Genomic DNA, 20579 nt, shown 5'->3' with positions numbered 1-20579 from the left:
ACAGTTACAGGGAGCACCGACCTTCATAAGTCTGTGTGCCCAAAGACATCACCCTGTGTTCATCAGAAGCTGTGTGACTTGTGCTGTACTGACCACCTCAGTCACCGAGCGCATCTCACATACGGGCTTCTCGCTGGAAACAACATGAACCCTCTTCCAGGACGCATAACAAAGGTGGCAGGAATGCTGGGAGCGCTGTATTGTAAACATAGCTAGTCTCGAAACGTTTTGATACCACCTCGTAGTCTTCAAAGAAGTTTACCTACAAGGTTACAGCATTTAAACAAATCAAATGGGAATCTCTCTCGTAGTACTCTAGTTTTCTATTAGTTTCATTTCCAGATCAATTAATTTTTTTTTTGGGGGAATACATTTCTTTTTGCCCAGGAGTGTGTAGAGATTTGAATACATGTAAGTCATGCCATTATTCTGTTCATGGTTGGTTGGGAATTGCCAGAGCTGTCTATAATTTCTTATGTTAATTTGCCCTTTAACTAAACTGCCCAGAGAAGAAAAAAATCGTTAAGCTTCCAGTGCTGTGCTTTGTTGTCCTTGAAGAATGTGGGCTGAGATACTAGCAAAATAGATAGACTTGACAAATAGATTTTACTGATGAGTAATCTCAGTTAAGTGGTTCATGCAATTCTAAAAAAGAAATCTTCCAATATCGATATGACTTCTTTTCCTTACATTTCCTGCAATGTCACAATTATTCAACTAGTTATAAACACCGCAGCTTGCTGTTAATCTCGACAAGTATACTAATGATGAGTGTGACGAGAGCCTCGTGGTCCTGTGATGACACTTTTCTACCACTGGGGATTTCAGCATATGCATGGTCAGGGTATTATTTAGAATAGAACAGAATAGCCTTTATTTGTCACATATACATTACAGCACAGTGAAATTCGTTTTTCACATATCCCAGCTTGCTCATTAGCTGGGGTTAGAGCGCAGGGTTCTACAAGGTACAAGGGTCCATGATATGGCACCCCTGGAGCACAGAGGGTTAAGGGCCTTGCTCAAGGGCCCAAGAGTGGCAGCTTGGCAATACCGGGACTTGAACCCCTGTCCTTCCGATAACCCAGCACCTTAACCACTGAGCTACCTCCATATGCGCATATAAGAAGAACTCAATAAATAGCGTTCTTTGAGTGAAAACATGTTTGCACGATTGATAAATAAGACCCCAGGTCAGTTTGGAAAGAAAAAAAGAACGAGTTTGCTGTTTGCTATGAGCTTTGCAACAAGCGTCATTGCACATGCAGTTTAGCTAGAAGTTACTGTTATTTTTGGACAAGCGGTGTTAGTGTGCAAAAGCATTCACCACAGGGCATTCAGCGACAATGCTTAGCATTAGTTTTGGCGTCCTTACCATAGCCTGCCATTCAACTCTTAGTTCACAGGCAGGGGGTCACACATCTGTAACAGTTTAACAATGCTTCGTCATGCTCAGCACAGCCAATTAATTCATCAATTACTCATGAATTACTTGTTAAGCGAAGACCTTCTGATGACATACCTTCATCGAGAAAAGTAATTAACCACAGCGCTGTATTACTCCCAGAGTGGCCATGATTAATTGATTGGAAAAATTCCCCCATTTAAGTGAAAGAGTAGTTTATGAGAGATGGAAAGATGGAGCGATAAGCCTGTAGAGGTGGCCTAAGGGGTGCAGCTGCAGAGCGCCGTGCTCGTGCTCATGCAGATGGATAGTAGAAGAGCTTTGTGGTGAAACCGCAGAGTGTTGTGCTGTTCAAACCAGAGTGGAGGGGGAAGGGCATAACTGGCATCTGCTGAACTTTCCATTACGGCTGAACAGCTCTGATTCCTGAAGCGTACGCTTTTTTTGTTAACTTTTTTATTTATTTTTTTATTACAAAAACTAACGCACACTGCACATTCTATGTGTCTGTTATACACAAACTGCGTTCACACACATTAATTAGTTGACAGTATGACATAATTCATCACATCAGTTTAGAATTGATGTGCCCTGGGAAAGGACATTGCAGTATCCACCCAAACAAAACCAGTGTTCCATCCATTCTAAAAATTTCTACAGCGCTTGTTTTATAACTGCTCATAGCAATCCATATGTTTTCTGCAGCAGCCGTTCGCCGAGCCAGAGATATTTTATTCCGTCAATGCCTCGTGTACTTTTAGAACTGGTTGCAAAACTACACACCAGCCATCACATTGGTAAATAAAAAAAAAAGGAGAAAAAAACAGAGGCAGTCAGACTTTAGCTGTGAGACAATGATGCATTTGAGCAAACTTGGGAGAGCGGTTGGTTTTTATGTGACTGTGTTAAAACTCTCCAACTTGAACATGTCCCTTTGTTAGTGGCATTTTATGAAATGGGAGTTACATGATCAGTGGAACGGCAATGAAATGTAAAATGAATATCAAAAAAAGTGACGGTGATCATGAAGTAAAGCTGATACTAATGAGATGCAAGCTATTGACATAACGTACTAGTTACTACCTGGCCCCGGATAAGCTCCTTAACCTGTGGAAGTACGTGAACAGTCAGTAAAATGTTAAAACTGTAACTGTGAGATCAGGGAAAGTAGTGCTGTTTCTCTGCAAGTTTCCATTTTTATATAATGACGTGGGGAAGGATTGAGGGCAGCAGTTGGTTTGGCTTGTGCTTTATATAATGAATCACTAATGACACTGATGATTTGCTTCAACATACTGAAACTCAACATCCCAAAAACATTGCCCGACTGTTTTATGCTCTGATTTCCTTGTGTGTTCCACATTTATGCTTTGTTCCTATGAGAAAAGAAGAAGGATGTCTAACTGCCCTGGAGGCTTCCGTTCTGGATTTTTCTTTTGCCAGAAAAGGTCTTTATAGCATCTGATCGTCTGCTGTTCATCCGAAAATGAGCACACGTTAGATTTATATATTTTATACACAATTTGTTCAAAATGTTTTTAGCTATACTCACTAACGATCATTAAACATAAATTCAGACCAAGCGTATAAAAATATCATATGGGTTTTAAGTACATGATCAATTTATAAGAAGGACTGAAAGGTGACACTTTGATCATAATGTATATTTGTACCCAAGCATATAAAACTTTTGGTTTGTCAAAAAAAGGCACAAAAGGCTTTTGGAGATGGAGAATCAATAAAACATGTAGTGTACTGTCATACCTGTAATGATCTTGGAGGCAGAGTTGCACACTCCATTAGTGCTCTCGCTTGGAGGCTGAGGAGGCGGTGGCACACTAGGTCTGGGGCGTGGTCTGGGAACAGGCCGAGGGCGGGACAAAAAGGCAGAGTGGGTGAAGTCATGTGGGGGCGTGTCAGGTCGAGTTGGGCTGTGTGGAGGGGATGGCTCCGGGTCTGCTGTGTTCTGTGGAGGCTGAGGAGGAGGGTGACTTGGGGCATGGATGGGCATCTGGTTACTGGAGTGACGGCGAGGTAGGGTTACAGGCTGGCCAGGACTTGCGGCTGGGCTCTGGGCCTGTATAGAAGGGGTGGATGTGGCTTTTGGGGGCGTAGTTGCAGATGAGGAGTTGGGAGCCATTTTAGGGGGTGCAGGTGCCTGTTTCTTTGTACCTGAAAGCACAAGTACAGCTCATGTTATCTCATTCGTACAGACATGGTGTTCTGGACGTGAAATAGTACAAGAGCAAGAAATGGCCGATTATAGTAGCAGGTACAAGCATGATACATTGTGGAAGTTTTACACATAGTGTCCAGCTATAGAAAAGTTTTAATTGGGAAAGTGACTTACCTCTGCGCACCATGTGTGGACTGGGGCCTTTGGAAGCAGATGTTGGCGTCCCCACGGATAGCTGCCCAGGTGTTCCACTGGGGCCTCCAGGGCCATTTCTCAGGGGTGGAGGTGTGTAGGTTGGCTCTCGCACAACGCTACTAGTGTACAAACAGGATCGTGATTAAACATCTGCAAACGTCTTAGCATGCTGTTAATAAATATTCAGTTTCTCATGCTTCTTAAAAACATGCTTGTTACAAAATATGCAGCTTGTAAATCGGTTTGTGAATTAGAATAAACTGTTAAAAATCAATATTTGTATTAAAATCTCAAACTCGGCATGCCATGCCATGATTTTAATTTTAGCAGCAAGTAAAGAAATAAAATGTAAGCTGGATTTAAATCTTTTAGGCCAAAGACAACAGGCAGTGATTCAGACATGAGAAAGAGAAGAGACACAGCAAGCAGGAGATAAGGAAGGAAGTCAGGAATCACTGACTGTGAGGAAGGCATGATCAGTCTGAGCAGACAAATGACTAAGAAGTTTCCGGATTGAAACTGGCATCTGACAGCCTTTAAACTCCTTAATCTCAGCCAGAAGGTAAAATGCTCTTTCAATTTAATTTTACTTACTTGTTCAGGATTTAATTGGTACGTTGATTTATGGAATTCATTAAAGGAAAGATGGTGAAAGTTACTCTAGAGACAGGTTAACGCAGCACAGAATTATCTGGTAGATAAAGATCATTGTTTTGATTGACACCTGCAGCGCGGTAGTGGGAAGCGGTCTTTGTGTTCTTGGTCCTTACCTGCTCTCATCAGCAGACTGCTGCTGGTTTATAGATTGCTGGTTCTGAGTCATTATAGCTCCAGCCTCCGAGCCCCCTACAGCTGACTGAGAGGGAGCCTCGGACAATGGGACCCCCCCTGCCTCCACTGGAGGAAGAGGGGGCTGGAAGGCTGGAGAGGTGTGCTGCTGCTGCTGCTGCTGCTGCTGTTTTCTATTTAGAGTGCCAGTTCTACGAGGTGCATGCTCCGGATGTTTGCTAGCGAGGGGAGAGGGGAAAGAGGGTAAAACACTGACACCTGACAACCCTCTACCTGCGGTCACAGAGAGGTATTAAAGGCCAGAGGATAAGAAGTGACAGAAAGAAAAGGGAGGAGGCCACTACACACAAAGCACACCAAGGCAAGGGGTACAAATCTTAAAGGAAAAAAAAAGAAAAGACATTTTTTATATTTTTTTTTTTTCAGTGTGTGTACTAGCAGGCATTGTTTTGTTTTTTGTTTTGTTTTTTCTTTGTTGGTTAATTGTTTTCAGTTGTGTAACTAATTCTAAATGCTAACAAGTTATTGTATGCATTTATCATCTTCCAGAAAAATCATAAAATGTATGAGAAAGCAGCTGTTTAAAAGAGAAGACATTTAGCTGCAACTTTAAGATCTTGGGAACCCAAAAGATAAATTTGCATATTAAAAGAACGTTCCAGCACCTTTTCAATCTAAACATATCACTCCCGCATTCTTTACCATACAATACATGGAATTACCATTTACATCATTTCGCTGTACTTCTTTAAAAAAAAATCGTTTTGCAATGTTTATGCAAAAGATTTTTATAGAATATGTCCTTGAATTCTTTGAAACTGAAGACCTTAAATTAGACTCCATATGTAAAATCTGTCCTTTCAGAGAATACGCCACTATTTATGCAATAAGAATGTGCATACATAACTCACAACCACGGAAGTATCACGTTTCTGTCTGATGAAGCATAGCACAAGCTGTACTGCTATAAAGTCCTTGCATGTCTGTCTCCACTTTACTGCCATAATGTAATAGTTGTATCTCTGAATATTAAATGGCTCATTGTTAAATAGATTTATTAGCGGCTTTAAAAATAACACTTGGACTTCAATTATGTTTTGAGTCAACGTTTTTTTTTTTCCATGTGTTGAAATGACGCGCATACACAAAAAAAAAAGCTAAGGGAAAGAATAGGTTGAAAAATGCTGGAGTTTTCTTTTAAGTCAAGATTCAAGACATGTCGATGCAGCACCACATGACCACATGACTGAAAGACCTTTCTTTTTCTTTTGAACTTTGAACCATCATTTATTCAACACTGGGACAATTTTGTGATTTCCAGTCAAGTTAAACTAACTGATCAGCCTGGCAATGCTATATATTACGACTAAGACCCAAGTTACTGAAGATCCAGTCAAACTGAGTTGTGTCATAATCCATAAGACTCATTGAGACCCATTTTAAAATAGACAAATCAGATCACTCATTTTGCCATGTTTGAACAAGGGAGAAAACAAATGTTTTATTGATGGAATGAAGCATGTACAAAATGATAACTGAAAAGACAAAACACCTTGAAAAAGAATGCACGTGCAAGTCAATTCACAGCCTCCGGAGACGGATTGTCCGCTTTGACTGTGACAGACTCATTGGCCACTACATACAAAGCAGACACAGTGGATCTGGAGTCTTGTCTGTGAAGGCGAGGGTGAGACGGATACCTGTCTTTGCGAGGAGTCTCAGTCTCAGATGCCCCCTGGCTGCCCGGGCGTCTCCGCTCTACAGTGGCATATTCAGGTTCGGGGGTAGCAGGGTACCCAGACTGGTGCACGGGGCCAGTGGGCATCGCAAACATGCCTGACACATTGAACTCCACATCTGAATGACAAAGAAAACAGGAGAATTTATTCTAGATGTAAAAAGGGGACTGAATCTAGAATAGGATGTCAAAAAATTGTCTACAATCGTTTGGCTGTATATTTCAGATATGTTGGGGATTTTAAAATAAATGTTGGTACCTTCTGGAAAAAACCAGTCTGCATGCTGGATAATGGGCTCAATTATTGCCACCACATGGACCGAGGTAGCAGCTGCCATTTCAGCAAGAGTCCTAAAGATGCAGGGAAAACAACTCACTCGACATCTCACATTAAGCAAATTAAACTACCAAGACAATAGTTGTTGTCATGTCTGAACTCACCCCTCAGTTTTGGCCCACAGCAGGTTTGGTCCCAATACAATGGCAATGTTGCTTGGGGTCATCTTATTGACTTCGCTGTCCTGAGCCAGCTTGGCCAGGAACTTCACCAAATATCTTAATACACACAAAATAAACTGCATTAAGTGAAAATGCAAAGAAGGGTCAGAGGTAAAGGAGTTCTTTAAAAATGTTAAAGTATCACGTAATTTATGCATCAATTGAATGTGAAGTTGTAGGACAAAACAGCTTTGAGCTAGTAATCAAATTTCTTATAACAGTATAGCCCATTGTGTTTTATTTTATACTTAACCTACTTCAGGTTAGCCTTGTTGGCCTTTGGCAAATTGTCACATGTTACCCATAATGCCTGCAGTCTCTTATCTGGATCGGAAACACTGCACAGAAAGAGAAAGGGGGAAAAAAAAAAATTCACATTTTTACACAGGTTTAATTACTAAGGGGAAAAAATTGTTAAGTCAGACATGATTTCAATTTATTCTGTAATGTTCCTGGTCAAATTCTAGATAATTCCCAAAACTGCTAGGAGAGTGTTAATGCTTTATGCCTGTACAGAATATTCATCATGCTACATGTCATTTACTTTGAGGCTTGATTCCACTCATCATACAGCTGGAAGGTCATTAGTGGTTCTGGGAGCTCCCTCAGGTATGACTTCAGGGCTCCTGGTTATGGGAAACCGACAAAAAAACTATTGTTCTCATTTCATGTATGTGAACCATTGCAACAGAAAATGATCTGGCAGGAAAGTATCTGTGAAATCAGGCTAAGCTGGTTTGGTTTAAAAAAACAAAAAAAATATATAAAAAATATAAATACTTTTTATCTGTTGTAGTTAAATAAAAATAACTGAATAACTGATCAGTATTAGATGTATAGACCAAAGAATAGGATGCTTTTTTATTGGAAATGAAACACACCTGCTACAGCATGGGGGTCTGAGTAAAACTCCTCCAACTGAGAAGTTGAACAATCCAGTGCAGCTTTGAGCTTCTTTAATTTAGAGGCTCCTGCAGCAATACGAAACAGTCCCTGCAAAATGACAAAACTTCTAAATGTAGTACAGATATAAATGTATTTACCTAGCACATTAAAACAGTGGAAATAAAACTAAATAATATCCAATTAACAATAAATTTGGGAGACTTTTCAAACAAAAGAAGGGAACTGGTTGTCTCGTTTCAGTTCTATTATTAGACCCAGCAGTCTGTGTGTCAAAATGGAAAAGAGAAGTGAACTACACAATAACATCAATAGTTGCAATTACACTTCTACAGACTGACTGAACTAAACCAGGACTGTCATGAGATGGACGTTTACTCCAACAAATGGTTTGTCAAAATATATATAAAAAAAAAAAAGAAATCAAACAAAAATAAAAACATTTATAGAGTTTGCTATAATACTAGGTGTGTTTGGATGTTCTTGATTCTTTTGCACAATATACAAATTAATTACACTGAAACTATGGAGGCAGCAATTCATTATTAATAAATCATGACTCATGAATATAATGAATAATACTTTTTTTAAGCATCTTACAAAAGACAAGACTGATTTACCCCACAAATGTTGGTAATGTTTTGTTATCCCAGAGTTTTGTTTTCCAAGATCTGAGGTGATTCTAAGCCATTAAGCCAAAACTCTTTATAGAGCCTCTAAAGGAAAGCTTCATGGTTTGAATACTAGTAAATCACATTCTAATTAGGATCTTGAATTGGAACTACATTTATAAAGTGATGAGGCTCATTACCTCCTCTTTCATGCCTGTTTCCAAAAGCATCATCACACAGGCCTCTATAGGCAGAGCAATTTCCCTGTTACTCCGCTTAAGGTGCTCCTCAAGCGATGTGCCGAATGCTGGCTTCTCCATCCATGTCTCTGGAGAGGGAGAGGGAGAGGGAGAGAGAGAGAGAGAGAGAGAGAGAGAGAGAGACTTAAGTAAGGCTTCAACTTAAGTAAGAAATACAATGACTCAACCTACACACACAAAAAAAACCCAGATGGAACAGAACGATATATTTTATAGCAGGTAGCTAAAACATATGTTCCTATTACTAAATTCGGTCTTGAACCCTACATGAATAAATCTACTTTGATATGTGGTGGTGTTGAAATGTAATTATTATTCAAGTTCCTCTGTGTACCTTTGGTCTAAAAACACTACAGGAAGTGGTATTCTCGCCGAAACTAAAAGCACTGTCACAGCTTAAAAATACAGAACAATAAATTATAGATGACGTTTAATAAGACTTGTTACAGAAACAATGCTTCTGTAGATTTAGAGGAAGTTTTGGAGTTCCTAGAATAGGTACAGCATATTATGGTGATTTGACCTACTAATGATTTGTGTGGCCACAAGCTCTAGGTAAAGCTTATAATAAATCACAAAGCAAATCTGTTCAAATAAAATGGATATTGTACACGTGTCACATTAATATACAGGTGTACATAAAGAAAATACCCAAGCAGAATAATCATAATTACTTTAGACTTCTTTAATTTATAGACATGCAGTATTGTGCAGAGGTTTAAGACAGGTGTGGGAAAAAATGCTATAAAGTAAGAATGCTTCCTAAAATATAGATTTAAATTATTAATTTTTTTATTAATTTACAAAATGCAGAGTGAGCACACAGACAAAAATAAATCAAATCAATATTCGGTGTGTGACCATGCTTTGGCTTTCAGTTTTTACAGTTGCGCACTTTGTGCACTTAGCATTTTATATGTAGTTAAAACATAAACTGAAACAGAAACATCTGTGTAGGAGGCTTAATACTAGGTGAGGAACAGCCAAGCTGCTTCTAAGGTGAGGTTGTGGAAGTCACAGGTCATACACCATGGCAAGCCTGAGCACAGCAACAAGACACAAGCTAGGTATACTGCATCAGTAAGGTCTCTCTCAGGCAAGATTTAATAGCAGACTGGGGTTTCAAGATGTGCTGTTCAAGCTATTTTGAGGATGCACAAAGAAATGGGGAGGAACAAAGACACAGTGGTGGGCCAAAAAATCTTAATACAGCGGGTGAAAGACACATCGTGCTTACTTCCCTTCAACATCAGAAGATGGGCGTCAGTGACATCAGCAAAGAACTAGAGGAAACCACATGGACAAGGTCGACCCCTCTATTTTTTGAAGAAGTCTGGCCAGAAGCAGTTTTCAAGAAAGAATTGCAGCTAAGCAACTGTACCTCTAACATTTAAACGAAGCTAAGGGAATCAACTATGCACAAAGATATAGGAACTGGGATGCAAAAAAAAACGCAGCAAGTGCTCTCGACTGATGAGTCCAGAAAAACAAAAAACAAGTTGTTTGCCAAAGAGCTGTTAAGAAGTACAATATTGAGTGTCTGCAGACAACAGAGCATGTTGAATGCTTTCTGCACTTTTGAGTCTGCATTTCTGCAAATGGAGTTGGAGATTTGATCAGGATTAATGTCCTATTCATTAATTAGTTAGTGTCCTCAATGCTAAGAAATACAGGCAGATACTTATCATGAAAAACCATCAGGGAGTAAACGAAGTCTGATAAGTAATAGTTTTGGTCCCCACAGAGTCCTGATCACAACATCACCGATTCTGCCTGGGATTACATGAAGAGGCAGGAAGATTTGGGGTCAATCTGTGGTTATTCCCTTGAGATTTCCACACCAAATACTGATTTCATTTGGATTTTTCTTCTTTACATTTACTGTCTGTGTTGTTAATTCATAAAAAATAAACTAACGATTCTATTTTTTTTTAAATCGTTCTTATTTTATAGCATTTTTAACCACACCTGCCTAGAACCTTTGCACAGTCCTGTATATCTTCATTCACTAATGTTTATTTTTACATCAGGGAAACAAAAGCTAGAAAAACATTTCCATATTAAATGTTATGTCATACCTTGCTGTGATCTGATAGCGGGAAGGACGCTTTCAATGCAAGCCAGAGATCTTCTGTGGTATTCGGCCTGGGCCTCTAACAACTAAGAAGAAAGGCAAAGCTTTCTTACATGACTTTCTTCATTTGTGTTCATGCAACAGAAAATGTGACAGGAAAGTGCAAATAGCTAGAAATCTGGAAATAATAGTCATAATTCAATCCAGTCTTCAAAGCAGCAGCTCGGCACTCGGCCACGCTGAGATGGGAAACACAAGCGAAGCATTTTTGTAGAAAAAATATTAAACGGATGCATCGATGGACAGCAGAGGGAGAACTCACCATGACGTAATAACGTGCATACTCTCCCTCCTTGGAAAAGAAGATGTACATGTCAGCAGCCAGCTGATCCTGAAGAAAACAAATAACGGTAAACTTGTTCATGAAACACTTCAAGGTCCTGCAAACCCATTTCAATCATACAATCTGTAAAAAAGGGACACTGTGAAATCTGTATGTGTCCATGTACAACTACATGATCATAGCATTTTGCAATTGTTCCAGATTTATGTGTTGTTTTTTTTTCTCAGGTTTCTCAGAAGGTTTCTCAGGAATGTGTTGCCATATTTCTCTCAAGCTCCTTCCCTGCACTAGAACCACTCCCTTAGAGGAATTAATAACCTTTAAGCATACCTTACATATCTCTACTTTGTTGTGGGCTTCATCCATCTCCTCCTTACATGAGTCAGCTTTGGCAGCCATTGCTTGGTTGTTTGTGGCTGTCAGAATTGCTTTATTGGCCTGCAGATATCTGGAGCAGACAGAGAATAAAAAAACGTGCTACAACTTTGAAACATGTAAAAGGTATTTAATGTGATTAACCTCTCGACTTAAACGTATCATCAGTGGTATAAAATAATTATTCATTCTAGCATCTAGCAATTCACTAATGTAGGCCTAAAAGTTGATTTACTGTGCAATGGTGAAGATAAACAGAGCTTCATAAGTAAGTTGTATTATTATGCAAACAAAAAAATGTAGAAAACAGCGTTCGTGTATGATATGTATATATATTTACATTTCTAAACCTAACATTTCCTACAGGTATGTTTGAAAAATAGAAATGTATATTTTAAATAACAACAACAGAGTCATGATTTATATTTGTTTGAAAGTGTGAATTTTGAAATATGTTGCATGAAATGTGTTACAATGAAAAGATTGCTTTAGTTAAAACACAATTGATTTAAGGACAAATCACACTGGATCACTTCTGGCAATTATTTTCTATGTGTGTGTATGTATATATATATATATATATATATATATATACAGTGAGGAAAATAAGTATTTGAACACCCTGCTACTTTGCAAGTTCTCCCACTTAGAAATCATGGAGGGGTCTGAAATTGTCATCGTAGGTGCATGTCCACTGTGAGAGACATAATCTAAAAAAAAAAATCCAGAAATCACAATGTATGATTTTTTAACTATTTATTTGTATGATACAGCTGCAAATAAGTATTTGAACACCTGAGAAAGTCAATGTTAATATTTGGTACAGTAGCATTTGTTTGCAATTACAGATGTCAAATGTTTCCTGTAGTTTTTCACCAAGTTTGCACACACTGCAGGAGGGATTTTGGCCCATTCCTCCACACAGATCTTCTCTAGATCAGTCAGGTTTCTGGCCTGTAGCTGAGAAACACAGAGTTTGAGCTCCCTCTAAAGATTCACTATTGGGTTTAGGTCTGGAGACTGGCTAGGCCACGCCAGAACCTTGATATGCTTCTTACAGAGCCACTCCTTGGTTATCTTGGCTGTGTGCTTCAGGTCATTGTCATGTTGGAAGACCCAGCCTCAACCCATCTTCAATGCTCTAACTGAGGGAAGGAGGTTGTTCCCCAAAATCTCGCAATACATGGCCCCGGTCATCCTCTCCTTAATACAGTGCAGTCGCCCTGTCCCATGTTCAGAAAAACACAGCCAAAGCATGATGCTACCACCCCCATGCTTCACAGTAGGGATGGTGTTCTTGGGATGGTACTCATCATTCTTCTTCCTCCAAACATGTTTAGTGAAATTATGACCCAAAAATTCTATTTTGGTCTCATCTGACCAAATGACTTTCTCCCATGACTCCTCTGGATCATCCAAATGGTCATTGGCAAACTTAAGACGTGCCTGGACATGTGCTGGTTTAAGCAGGGGAACCTTCCGTGCCATGCATGATTTCAAACCATGACGTCTTAGTGTATTACCAACAGTAACCTTAGAAACGGTGGTCCCAGCTCTTTTCAGATCACTGACCAGCTCCTCCCATATAGTTCTGGGCTGATTTCTCACCTTCTTTAGGATCATTGAGACCCCACGAGGTGAGATCTTGCATGGAGCCCCAGTCCGAGGGAGATTGACAGTCATGTTTAGCTTCTTCCATTTTCTAATGATTGCTCCAACAGTGGACCTTTTTTCACCAAGCTGCTTGGCAATTTCCCTGTAGCACTTTCCAGCTTTGTGGAGGTGTACAATTTTGTCTCTAGTGTCTTTGGACAGCTCTTTGGTCTTGGCCATGTTAGTAGTTGGATTCTTACTGATTGTATGGGGTGGACAGGTGTCTTTATGCAGCTAACGACCTCAAACAGGTGCATTTAATTTAGGATAATAAATGTAGTGGAGGTGGACATTTTAAAGGTAGACTAACAGGTCTTTGAGGGTCAGAATTCTAGCTGATAGACAGGTGTTCAAATACTTATTTGCAGCTGTATCATACAAATAAATAGTTTAAAAATCATATATTGTGATTTCTGGATTTTTTTTTTAGATTATGTTTCTCACAGTGGACATGCAGCTACGGTGACAATTTCAGACCCCTCCATGATTTCTAAATGGGAGAACTTGCAAAATAGCAGGGTGTTCAAATACTTATTTTCCTCACTGTATATATATATATATATATATATATATATATATATATATATATATATATATACACATACATATATATACACACACATACACATACATACACACACACACACACACACATACATACATACATACATACATACACACACATATATACATATACACATACATATAACATTATTCTTAACCTTTCTAGTTATGCTGTAATTTTTATATACCTCATACTTATTTTATTTATTTACTATTTATTTTTATCCTTATATTACATTTCTATTTTTCATGTTTACATGTTGGACAGTCGTAAAAAAAAAAAACGCATTCCACTACATGTCGTACTCTGTATGAATGTGTATGTGACAAATAATATTTGAATTTGCTCACCTAGCCTTTGCAGAATCATAATCCAGTACAAGCTTAGCTAGCTGCTTTCTCTGCTTCATGATATTTGGAATATCATTCTGTTGGCAAAAAAAATTATAGAATAGATAAGCATTTAAACTGGCTTTGGTTGAATGAATAAAATTGATAAAAAAAAAAGACCTGTTTAAGTGACTGTGTGTCTCTTTTTGTGTGTATAATATCTCCACATGTAACATAAATGAGTACAGTATGTAAGCAGAAGATAGATGAATAGGGATGGCTATAATAAAAGGAACCACTAGGCTGATCAGTTATCTAATATGGAACCTTGCTTGATGTTCCCTTTATCCAGGCACAGAAATGACATCCATAGACTAACATAAAAAATATAAATCTCCTAATTACCCCAAATAACCAATTCCTTTATAAATAGAAATTTAGGGAGGATGAGTTACCTCATGAGAGAACTGATGACTTAATAATACAATTATTTGTGAAAAAAAATATATATATATATATATTATGCAAATTCTGCTGTTGACTGCCATCAATGACTTGTTCAGCTATTATTTGAGGAAAAACAAACAGCAGCACTAAAAGAAAAAAAGCTAGCCGTAATAAGTTCAATGGCAGGTGATAATCACAAAGCAATTTTTAATGTCAGTGCTCAAATTACTTTTTTTTTTTTTTTGTTGAAGCCAAATTCTGAATGTCCAGACATGAAAGGTACAATTTGATAGTCATTAAAAAGCGCTTGCCACCTGCTAATATGCTTTATGTCAGATTAAAAAGACTAACCGCTGATACCTACAATAAATCTCCATCGAGTACACAGACACAGGCGCTCTGTGGAAACACAATACACATCACCAATTGTTATTTGACTGCGCTCACCTCTGCTAGCTGGTTGATTGGGTCCAGGACTTCCCTTTCAAGCTGGACTTCATGTTGGCTCTGCTCATAAGCGAGTTTACTTTCAGCTTCTCCACACAACTCCATCATTTTCCTACATCATAGTCATATACATCAATGCACATAGTAGATGATACAAAGTGTTTTATTTATGTTTCTGTACGATTGTATCATGCAAATACAATCAGCAACCAAAGATTTCTGGGGTTTTTTCTTTATCTATACTAATTACAAACTATCACTATGATGTACTGCTCCTGTAGTATGTTGTACTACTGTATATACATACTTAATATGCTGCACCACTAACTGTGGAGTTTGCATATTTTGCTGTTAAACCTTCTACTCAATTGGGTCTCTGACCAGATACAGAAGAATGGAAAAAACCACACTATATACTCTTATCACTTGAGCCGCAACAACGAATCGATGGGCTGCTCAAGTTACGGTTTAGCATGACCAGAACATAACACAGCCAGGTGTGAAAATGGCAGATGTATGTATGAAAAGAAAACACACTGGAGTCTCTAATTCAGGTGAAACATCAACACGCTAAGCAGAAACTGTATGTTCTCCTCATGTGAAAATTGTATGGTTTAAGAAAGTGCTATTGTGCAAACTGTTTGTTTGTTTACTTCGGTACAGTCGCACTGGATCAGTTCTGTCGTGACTCGCGAGCATCAGGTTGCGCAATCAGCTCGCTTGCGACATAGATGATAGATTCAATTCAAACGGTGCGAACAAACATTACATCTAAAAGCAGCAAATAACAGCAGCGGTAAACGATTACATTTAAGTCGCTGTTGTGGTTTTCAGCAAATGATTATGCATTTGTATACCAATGTATATTTTTTCTTTTCTTTTTAATCAAGTCTGTTACTTTGCTGTGCTTCTTTGTTCTATTCTCTTGTTATAGCATTTGTCTACAACAGTAACTTATCTGCTTCCATACATGGTTTACTGCGGCTTTACTACGTTCAAATGCTTGTTTTAAATGTTTTCCCAATCAATTGGCAATATATTTGTTTCGAGATACCAGTCACCTCTCAGTGGGTATAATGTTATGGATAATGGGTGTATGTACTCTATATTACCACTAACCAGAGCGCCAAACATCAAACTGCTGAAATATGAGACTTGCTCTATTCACCGTATTTTAGTCACGATCATTCACTTGCTAAATAAACATAAATGATGGTTCAGTGCAAACAAGAATAACTTTTGCACATATCTTTTTTCATTTTGTAATGGGGCATTAAATTACAAGCTTCACTTGAAAAAATATTTTATATTATTTATATAATATATTACATTATAAACAGATATCTGCTAAAATGTTGAAAATATCTAGCTATACTGCAGGTTATCCCCCTCGCATTATTCTAAGAGGAATATTATATTCATGTCTTTCTCTGCATGAGATATTTTACCATTATATTTTATTTTTTATATATTATTTATTTTAATAATATTGACTTTTTTAATAAATCTTTCTTTTGAGTTTTGAATATTCAGAGCTATTTGTGTTTTATTTTACTCACAGACCAGAATAAGAATCGGTATTTCAATATTGATTGTCAATATTAATCAATATTAATCTATTGTCATATTGCCCTACACGCATTACTTATGTTCTAAAAGTGATGTCTAAAAGAAGATTTGCATTTGAACCTTCTTCAGAATATTAGGAAGGAAATTTTCTTCCTGCCGAGATCCTTCAGTGATACTCATATTGGCCTTCCTCTTCTCCTCCTTCCTGGTGGCTCCATCCTCAGCATTCTCCTACCGATATACCCCATGTCCCTCTTCTGCACAAACCATCTTAATCGGGCCTCTCTCACTTTGTCCCCAAAATGTCCTAAATGCGCTGTTCCTTTAATAAACTCGTGTCTAAACCTGTCCATCCTCGTCACTCCCAACGAAAACCTCAACATCTTTAGCTCTGCTACCTCCAGCTCCACCTCCTGTCTTTTACTCAATGCCACTGTCTCTAAACCATACAACATCGCAGGTCTCACCACAGTCCTATAAACTTTCCCTTTCATTCTTGCAGATACTCTTCTATCACAAATCACTCCTGCCACTCTTCTCCACCCACTCCACCCTGCCTGCACTCTTTTCTTCACTTCTCTAACACACTCTCCATTACTTTACTCTGTTGACCCCAGGTACTTAAACTCATCCACCTTCTCCACCTCTTCTCCCTGCATGTGCACCCCTCCACTGCCCTCCCTCTCATTCACACACATGTACTCGGTCTTACTACTACTGACTTACATTCCCCTTCTCTCCAGCACGTACCTCCACCTCTCCATGCTCAACCTGTTCCCTATCTGACCCTGTCTGTCAACCTGTCCATCACCACTGCAAACAAGAAAGGGCTCAGAGCCGATCCTTATTGCAGTCCAACCTCCACCTTGAACCAATCTGTCGTTCCTACTGCACACTTCACTATTCTCACACGGTCCTCATATATGTCCTGCACCACCCTTACATACTTCTCTTCCTCATACAATACTCTCTCGGCACTCTGTCGTACGCTTTCTCTAAATCCACAAACACACAATGCAACTTCTTCTGACCTTCTCTATACTTCTCCATCAACATTCTTAAAGCAAATAACGAGTCTGTGGTGCTCTTCCTCGGCATGAAACCATACTGCTGCTCACAGATAAAGCAGTCCCTTTGTAATCATTGTTGACAGAACCCTTCTAATCAACGTGAGCTTTGGTTAATATGGCTTCTCGTGAATGATATGTGTTCTGGATCATGCATAGATCAGAATGCAGGTAAACTCACCCAATCATGCACTCCTCTCCTAGCTGACTCCCTCCATCCATCATGGCCTGAGAGAGGCTCATCAGAGGCAGCTTTTTCTAAAGTGGAAGAAACGTGTCGCGTCACATTGAGAGTGCAGTGTGTCTAAAGTGTTAACACATAAACCAAAAAACAATGCAGTACTCACATGTCTTTTTTCCGCATCTGCTCCAACGTGGCCCTGCAGATATGTCACCATCTTTTTGTGTGTGTTATGCGAGACCAACCGAACAACCTCCATGCGGCGCTCGATCTGCGAACGACAAATCCGGCTTAATGAGCAGAAATCCTTATGTTCTAATGTCCATATGGAATGCTCAGCAAGAATTCACAACAAACATTATGATTTTTAGTTAACGCTAGCAGTGACAGGTCTCAGGCACAAGGAAACCAGTTTCCTAAAACTATTTTACTATAGTTCTATTTTATTTCAGAATCAGAATCAGGTTAATTGGCCAAGTGTGTTGACACACACAAGGAATTTGATTCCAGCCGTTAGTACAAGTATATTATTCCTAAAAATCAGTAGCCATCATTCAATAACAAATAGGGATTATGATACAATGACAGACTTAAACCTACTTTACTTACAATGAAGCAAAACCCACTAGGGTATCTGATTAACTCACATCATTTAAAAATCAGTTCTTAATAAACAATAAACCCAATAGTCTAAATGCATGAACATGAGGGTTTTTAATGACCAATATTTACGGCTGTGACATGTAAACAAAAATTATATATATATAAAAAAAAAAAACCCTCCCTGATTAATTTTAAGCTGGTTTCTCGTTTTGATATAGACGAGCACCAAAAGATATACTCATGTTATATATTATAGTGAGTTTAATACTTTCTAGTACAATACTTTTCCAGTATTATTCTGAGAAAAGTTTTCCAGAGTGCTACATAGTTAAATATTATTTCACCCCGACCTAAAATACAGAACGTGTTTACAGTAATACGGTACGTGCTACAAAAGCCAAATGCAGAACTATTTCTGACAGTATCACAGTTAAGCATGACTGCTGCTTCATTTTCACTTCACCTCTCTCTACCCTATAAATACAGTATGCAGGTCTGTGGACTGTTTGCACGTCTTGTGCTCCTCATTTTGACAGACAGCTCGGTGTTTCGCAAAGGCTCCGGCCTACAGCCGTTCCAATCAGGCTGGATTCGGCTGGTGCGCCAAGAGAAACCATGTAGCTGTAAAAATGCATCCAGCACCCAGACAAATGATGACAGCTTAAGTCTTCCTCTTCCCTATACTCGTGGAGAACCCAAATTGGCTCCAGGTCCTCCTGACTGTCAGGTGTGCTCATACAGTGGGTGTCTAATGCACGCGGATGCCAGGAGACTTCGTTCACGGTTGTTAGCTCTGCTGCATGTTCTCTTCCCGCCTTTAACAAGTCGGTGGCAAAAAAGCATATTTTTCCAAGAATATAGCTGGCATGAGCATTGCAAGGGTTTGGATGGATTTAGCCGGCTTGTATACACACATAGGAAAATTCCTCTTGCCAGTAATCAAACATGCCATTTTACACAAGCACTAGTGGAACTGAAACTGAAAATGTCAGAGTTTCATGACCATTGAGTTCTGCTTTCTTCTCACATGCAGTGCAATATCGATTTTTTTTACATGCTAGAAAGAGAATTCATTTGCTAGACAAGCGATGAGATCTAGTGCACGTTCACTACATGGTTTATAAACGAATGACCAGCGGTGACTAAAGAGGAAAAACAGCATACAAATGTAACATGCACACTGACAGGAAATGATCTGACACCCAAACAAGCTTCTTTGCAAGACCAGATTCTAATCTAAATATTCACCACTGTCCATTACAAGGTAATAACTGGGCAAAATAATAATTTAATCTTTCCTGTGCGATTTTATGCTGCCCAGTGGTCACTTCAATTATATCCAATATAATTTATGTTCAATAATTTGTAGGGTGAGCTTTCACCCAAAAATGATGTACACAAAGTGCCATTCTGTTACCAATCAGAAAGAAAAACATTTGGCATATGAATCCTGAATATTTTGCTCAGGTGTTATTGACTGGTATTAACTGTTATAGCCTGGAATTCCCCCCCCACCACCTACTCTCACATCTCTTATATCTCACATAGTCATATCTCATATACACTCACACATCACATAATCTTACTCTCGGCTAGCAATGACTTTTTTGCTTTAAGTCAAAGTAAATTGAGTCTGTTTGACTCCGGTAATGTTGGTCATGTTTGGTAAAAACTTAGCATCAGTATAACTATACTTATTAAGGATACAACCAAATATTTTCACTTTCACCCTCCTTTTCCATTTACATATGCTCTTATCCAAAGCAACTCACAATTGTTGTGCTCAAGAGCCCAGCCATGGCAGATTGGTGGTGCTGGGATTTGAACTCATGACCTTCAGATCAGAAGTCAATACAGCTGAGAATATCTTTTTTTTTTTTCTTTTTTTTTTCCATTTTTGTTGCAAACAACTATCAGCTACACAGCTAAGGTAAAGTCCGATTTTATTCTGGCCTGTCCTTTACTCATCCATGCAATTATCCAATCGATTATCCAATCGAAAGGCAGCAGTGTGTTGCATAAAATCATTGAGATACTGAACAGCAGCTAATGGTAATGTTCACATCATCAGAGTGAGAGGGAAAAAAAAGATCTCTCTTTAATCTTGACATGGCATGACTATTGGTGCCAGACAAGCCAGTTTTATTATTTCTCTAACTGCAGATTTCCTGAGATTTTCACACACAGCAGTGTCTAAAATCTACTTAACTGCCACTCACTTGAAGTCTTCTACTTAAAGAAAACCATCAAGTGGGTGGCTGTTTTTTGCAGACAGAAATGCCTTGTTGCACTGCAAAAAATCTTACTTTGCAAGTGTATGTAGTATTTCCTATTACAACAAACCAAATATA

General features: G+C 38.7%; 1 protein-coding gene across 10 annotated transcripts in view; it reads right to left on the bottom strand.

Moving 5' to 3' along the window:
• The window catches only part of arhgap17b (Rho GTPase activating protein 17b), a 37482-nt gene that overhangs the window by 2178 nt on the left and 14725 nt on the right, over positions 1 to 20579 (bottom strand). The window contains exons 3-20 of one of the 10 annotated variants that reach the window (XM_083565692.1): positions 17792 to 17896; positions 17626 to 17702; positions 14809 to 14920; positions 13936 to 14012; positions 11323 to 11440; positions 10972 to 11040; positions 10654 to 10735; positions 8516 to 8643; positions 7683 to 7794; positions 7346 to 7427; positions 7059 to 7139; positions 6745 to 6858; positions 6563 to 6654; positions 6266 to 6422; positions 4547 to 4792; positions 3756 to 3895; positions 3170 to 3577; positions 1376 to 1422 (exon numbers count right to left, since the gene is read on the bottom strand). In XM_083565692.1, coding sequence (XP_083421818.1) covers positions 1415 to 1422; positions 3170 to 3577; positions 3756 to 3895; positions 4547 to 4792; positions 6266 to 6422; positions 6563 to 6654; positions 6745 to 6858; positions 7059 to 7139; positions 7346 to 7427; positions 7683 to 7794; positions 8516 to 8643; positions 10654 to 10735; positions 10972 to 11040; positions 11323 to 11440; positions 13936 to 14012; positions 14809 to 14920; positions 17626 to 17702; positions 17792 to 17896 — 2208 coding nt within the window. In that variant the 3' untranslated portion in view covers positions 1376 to 1414. Of the gene's footprint in view, positions 1 to 1375; positions 1423 to 2488; positions 2513 to 3169; positions 3578 to 3755; positions 3896 to 4546; positions 4793 to 6265; positions 6423 to 6562; positions 6655 to 6744; positions 6859 to 7058; positions 7140 to 7345; positions 7428 to 7682; positions 7795 to 8515; positions 8644 to 10653; positions 10736 to 10971; positions 11041 to 11322; positions 11441 to 13935; positions 14013 to 14808; positions 14921 to 17625; positions 17703 to 17791; positions 17897 to 20579 lie in introns of all 10 variants that reach the window. The other 9 variants (XM_083565694.1, XM_083565693.1, XM_083565688.1 and 6 more) reach the window with 9 other exon arrangements.

Source organism: Silurus aristotelis, assembly GCF_946808225.1.
Source record: "Silurus aristotelis genome assembly, chromosome: 17".
Lineage (NCBI taxonomy): Eukaryota > Metazoa > Chordata > Actinopteri > Siluriformes > Siluridae > Silurus > Silurus aristotelis.
The sequence above is the reverse complement of the archived record's forward strand: the minus strand, read 5'-3'. Positions and strand labels throughout refer to the sequence as shown.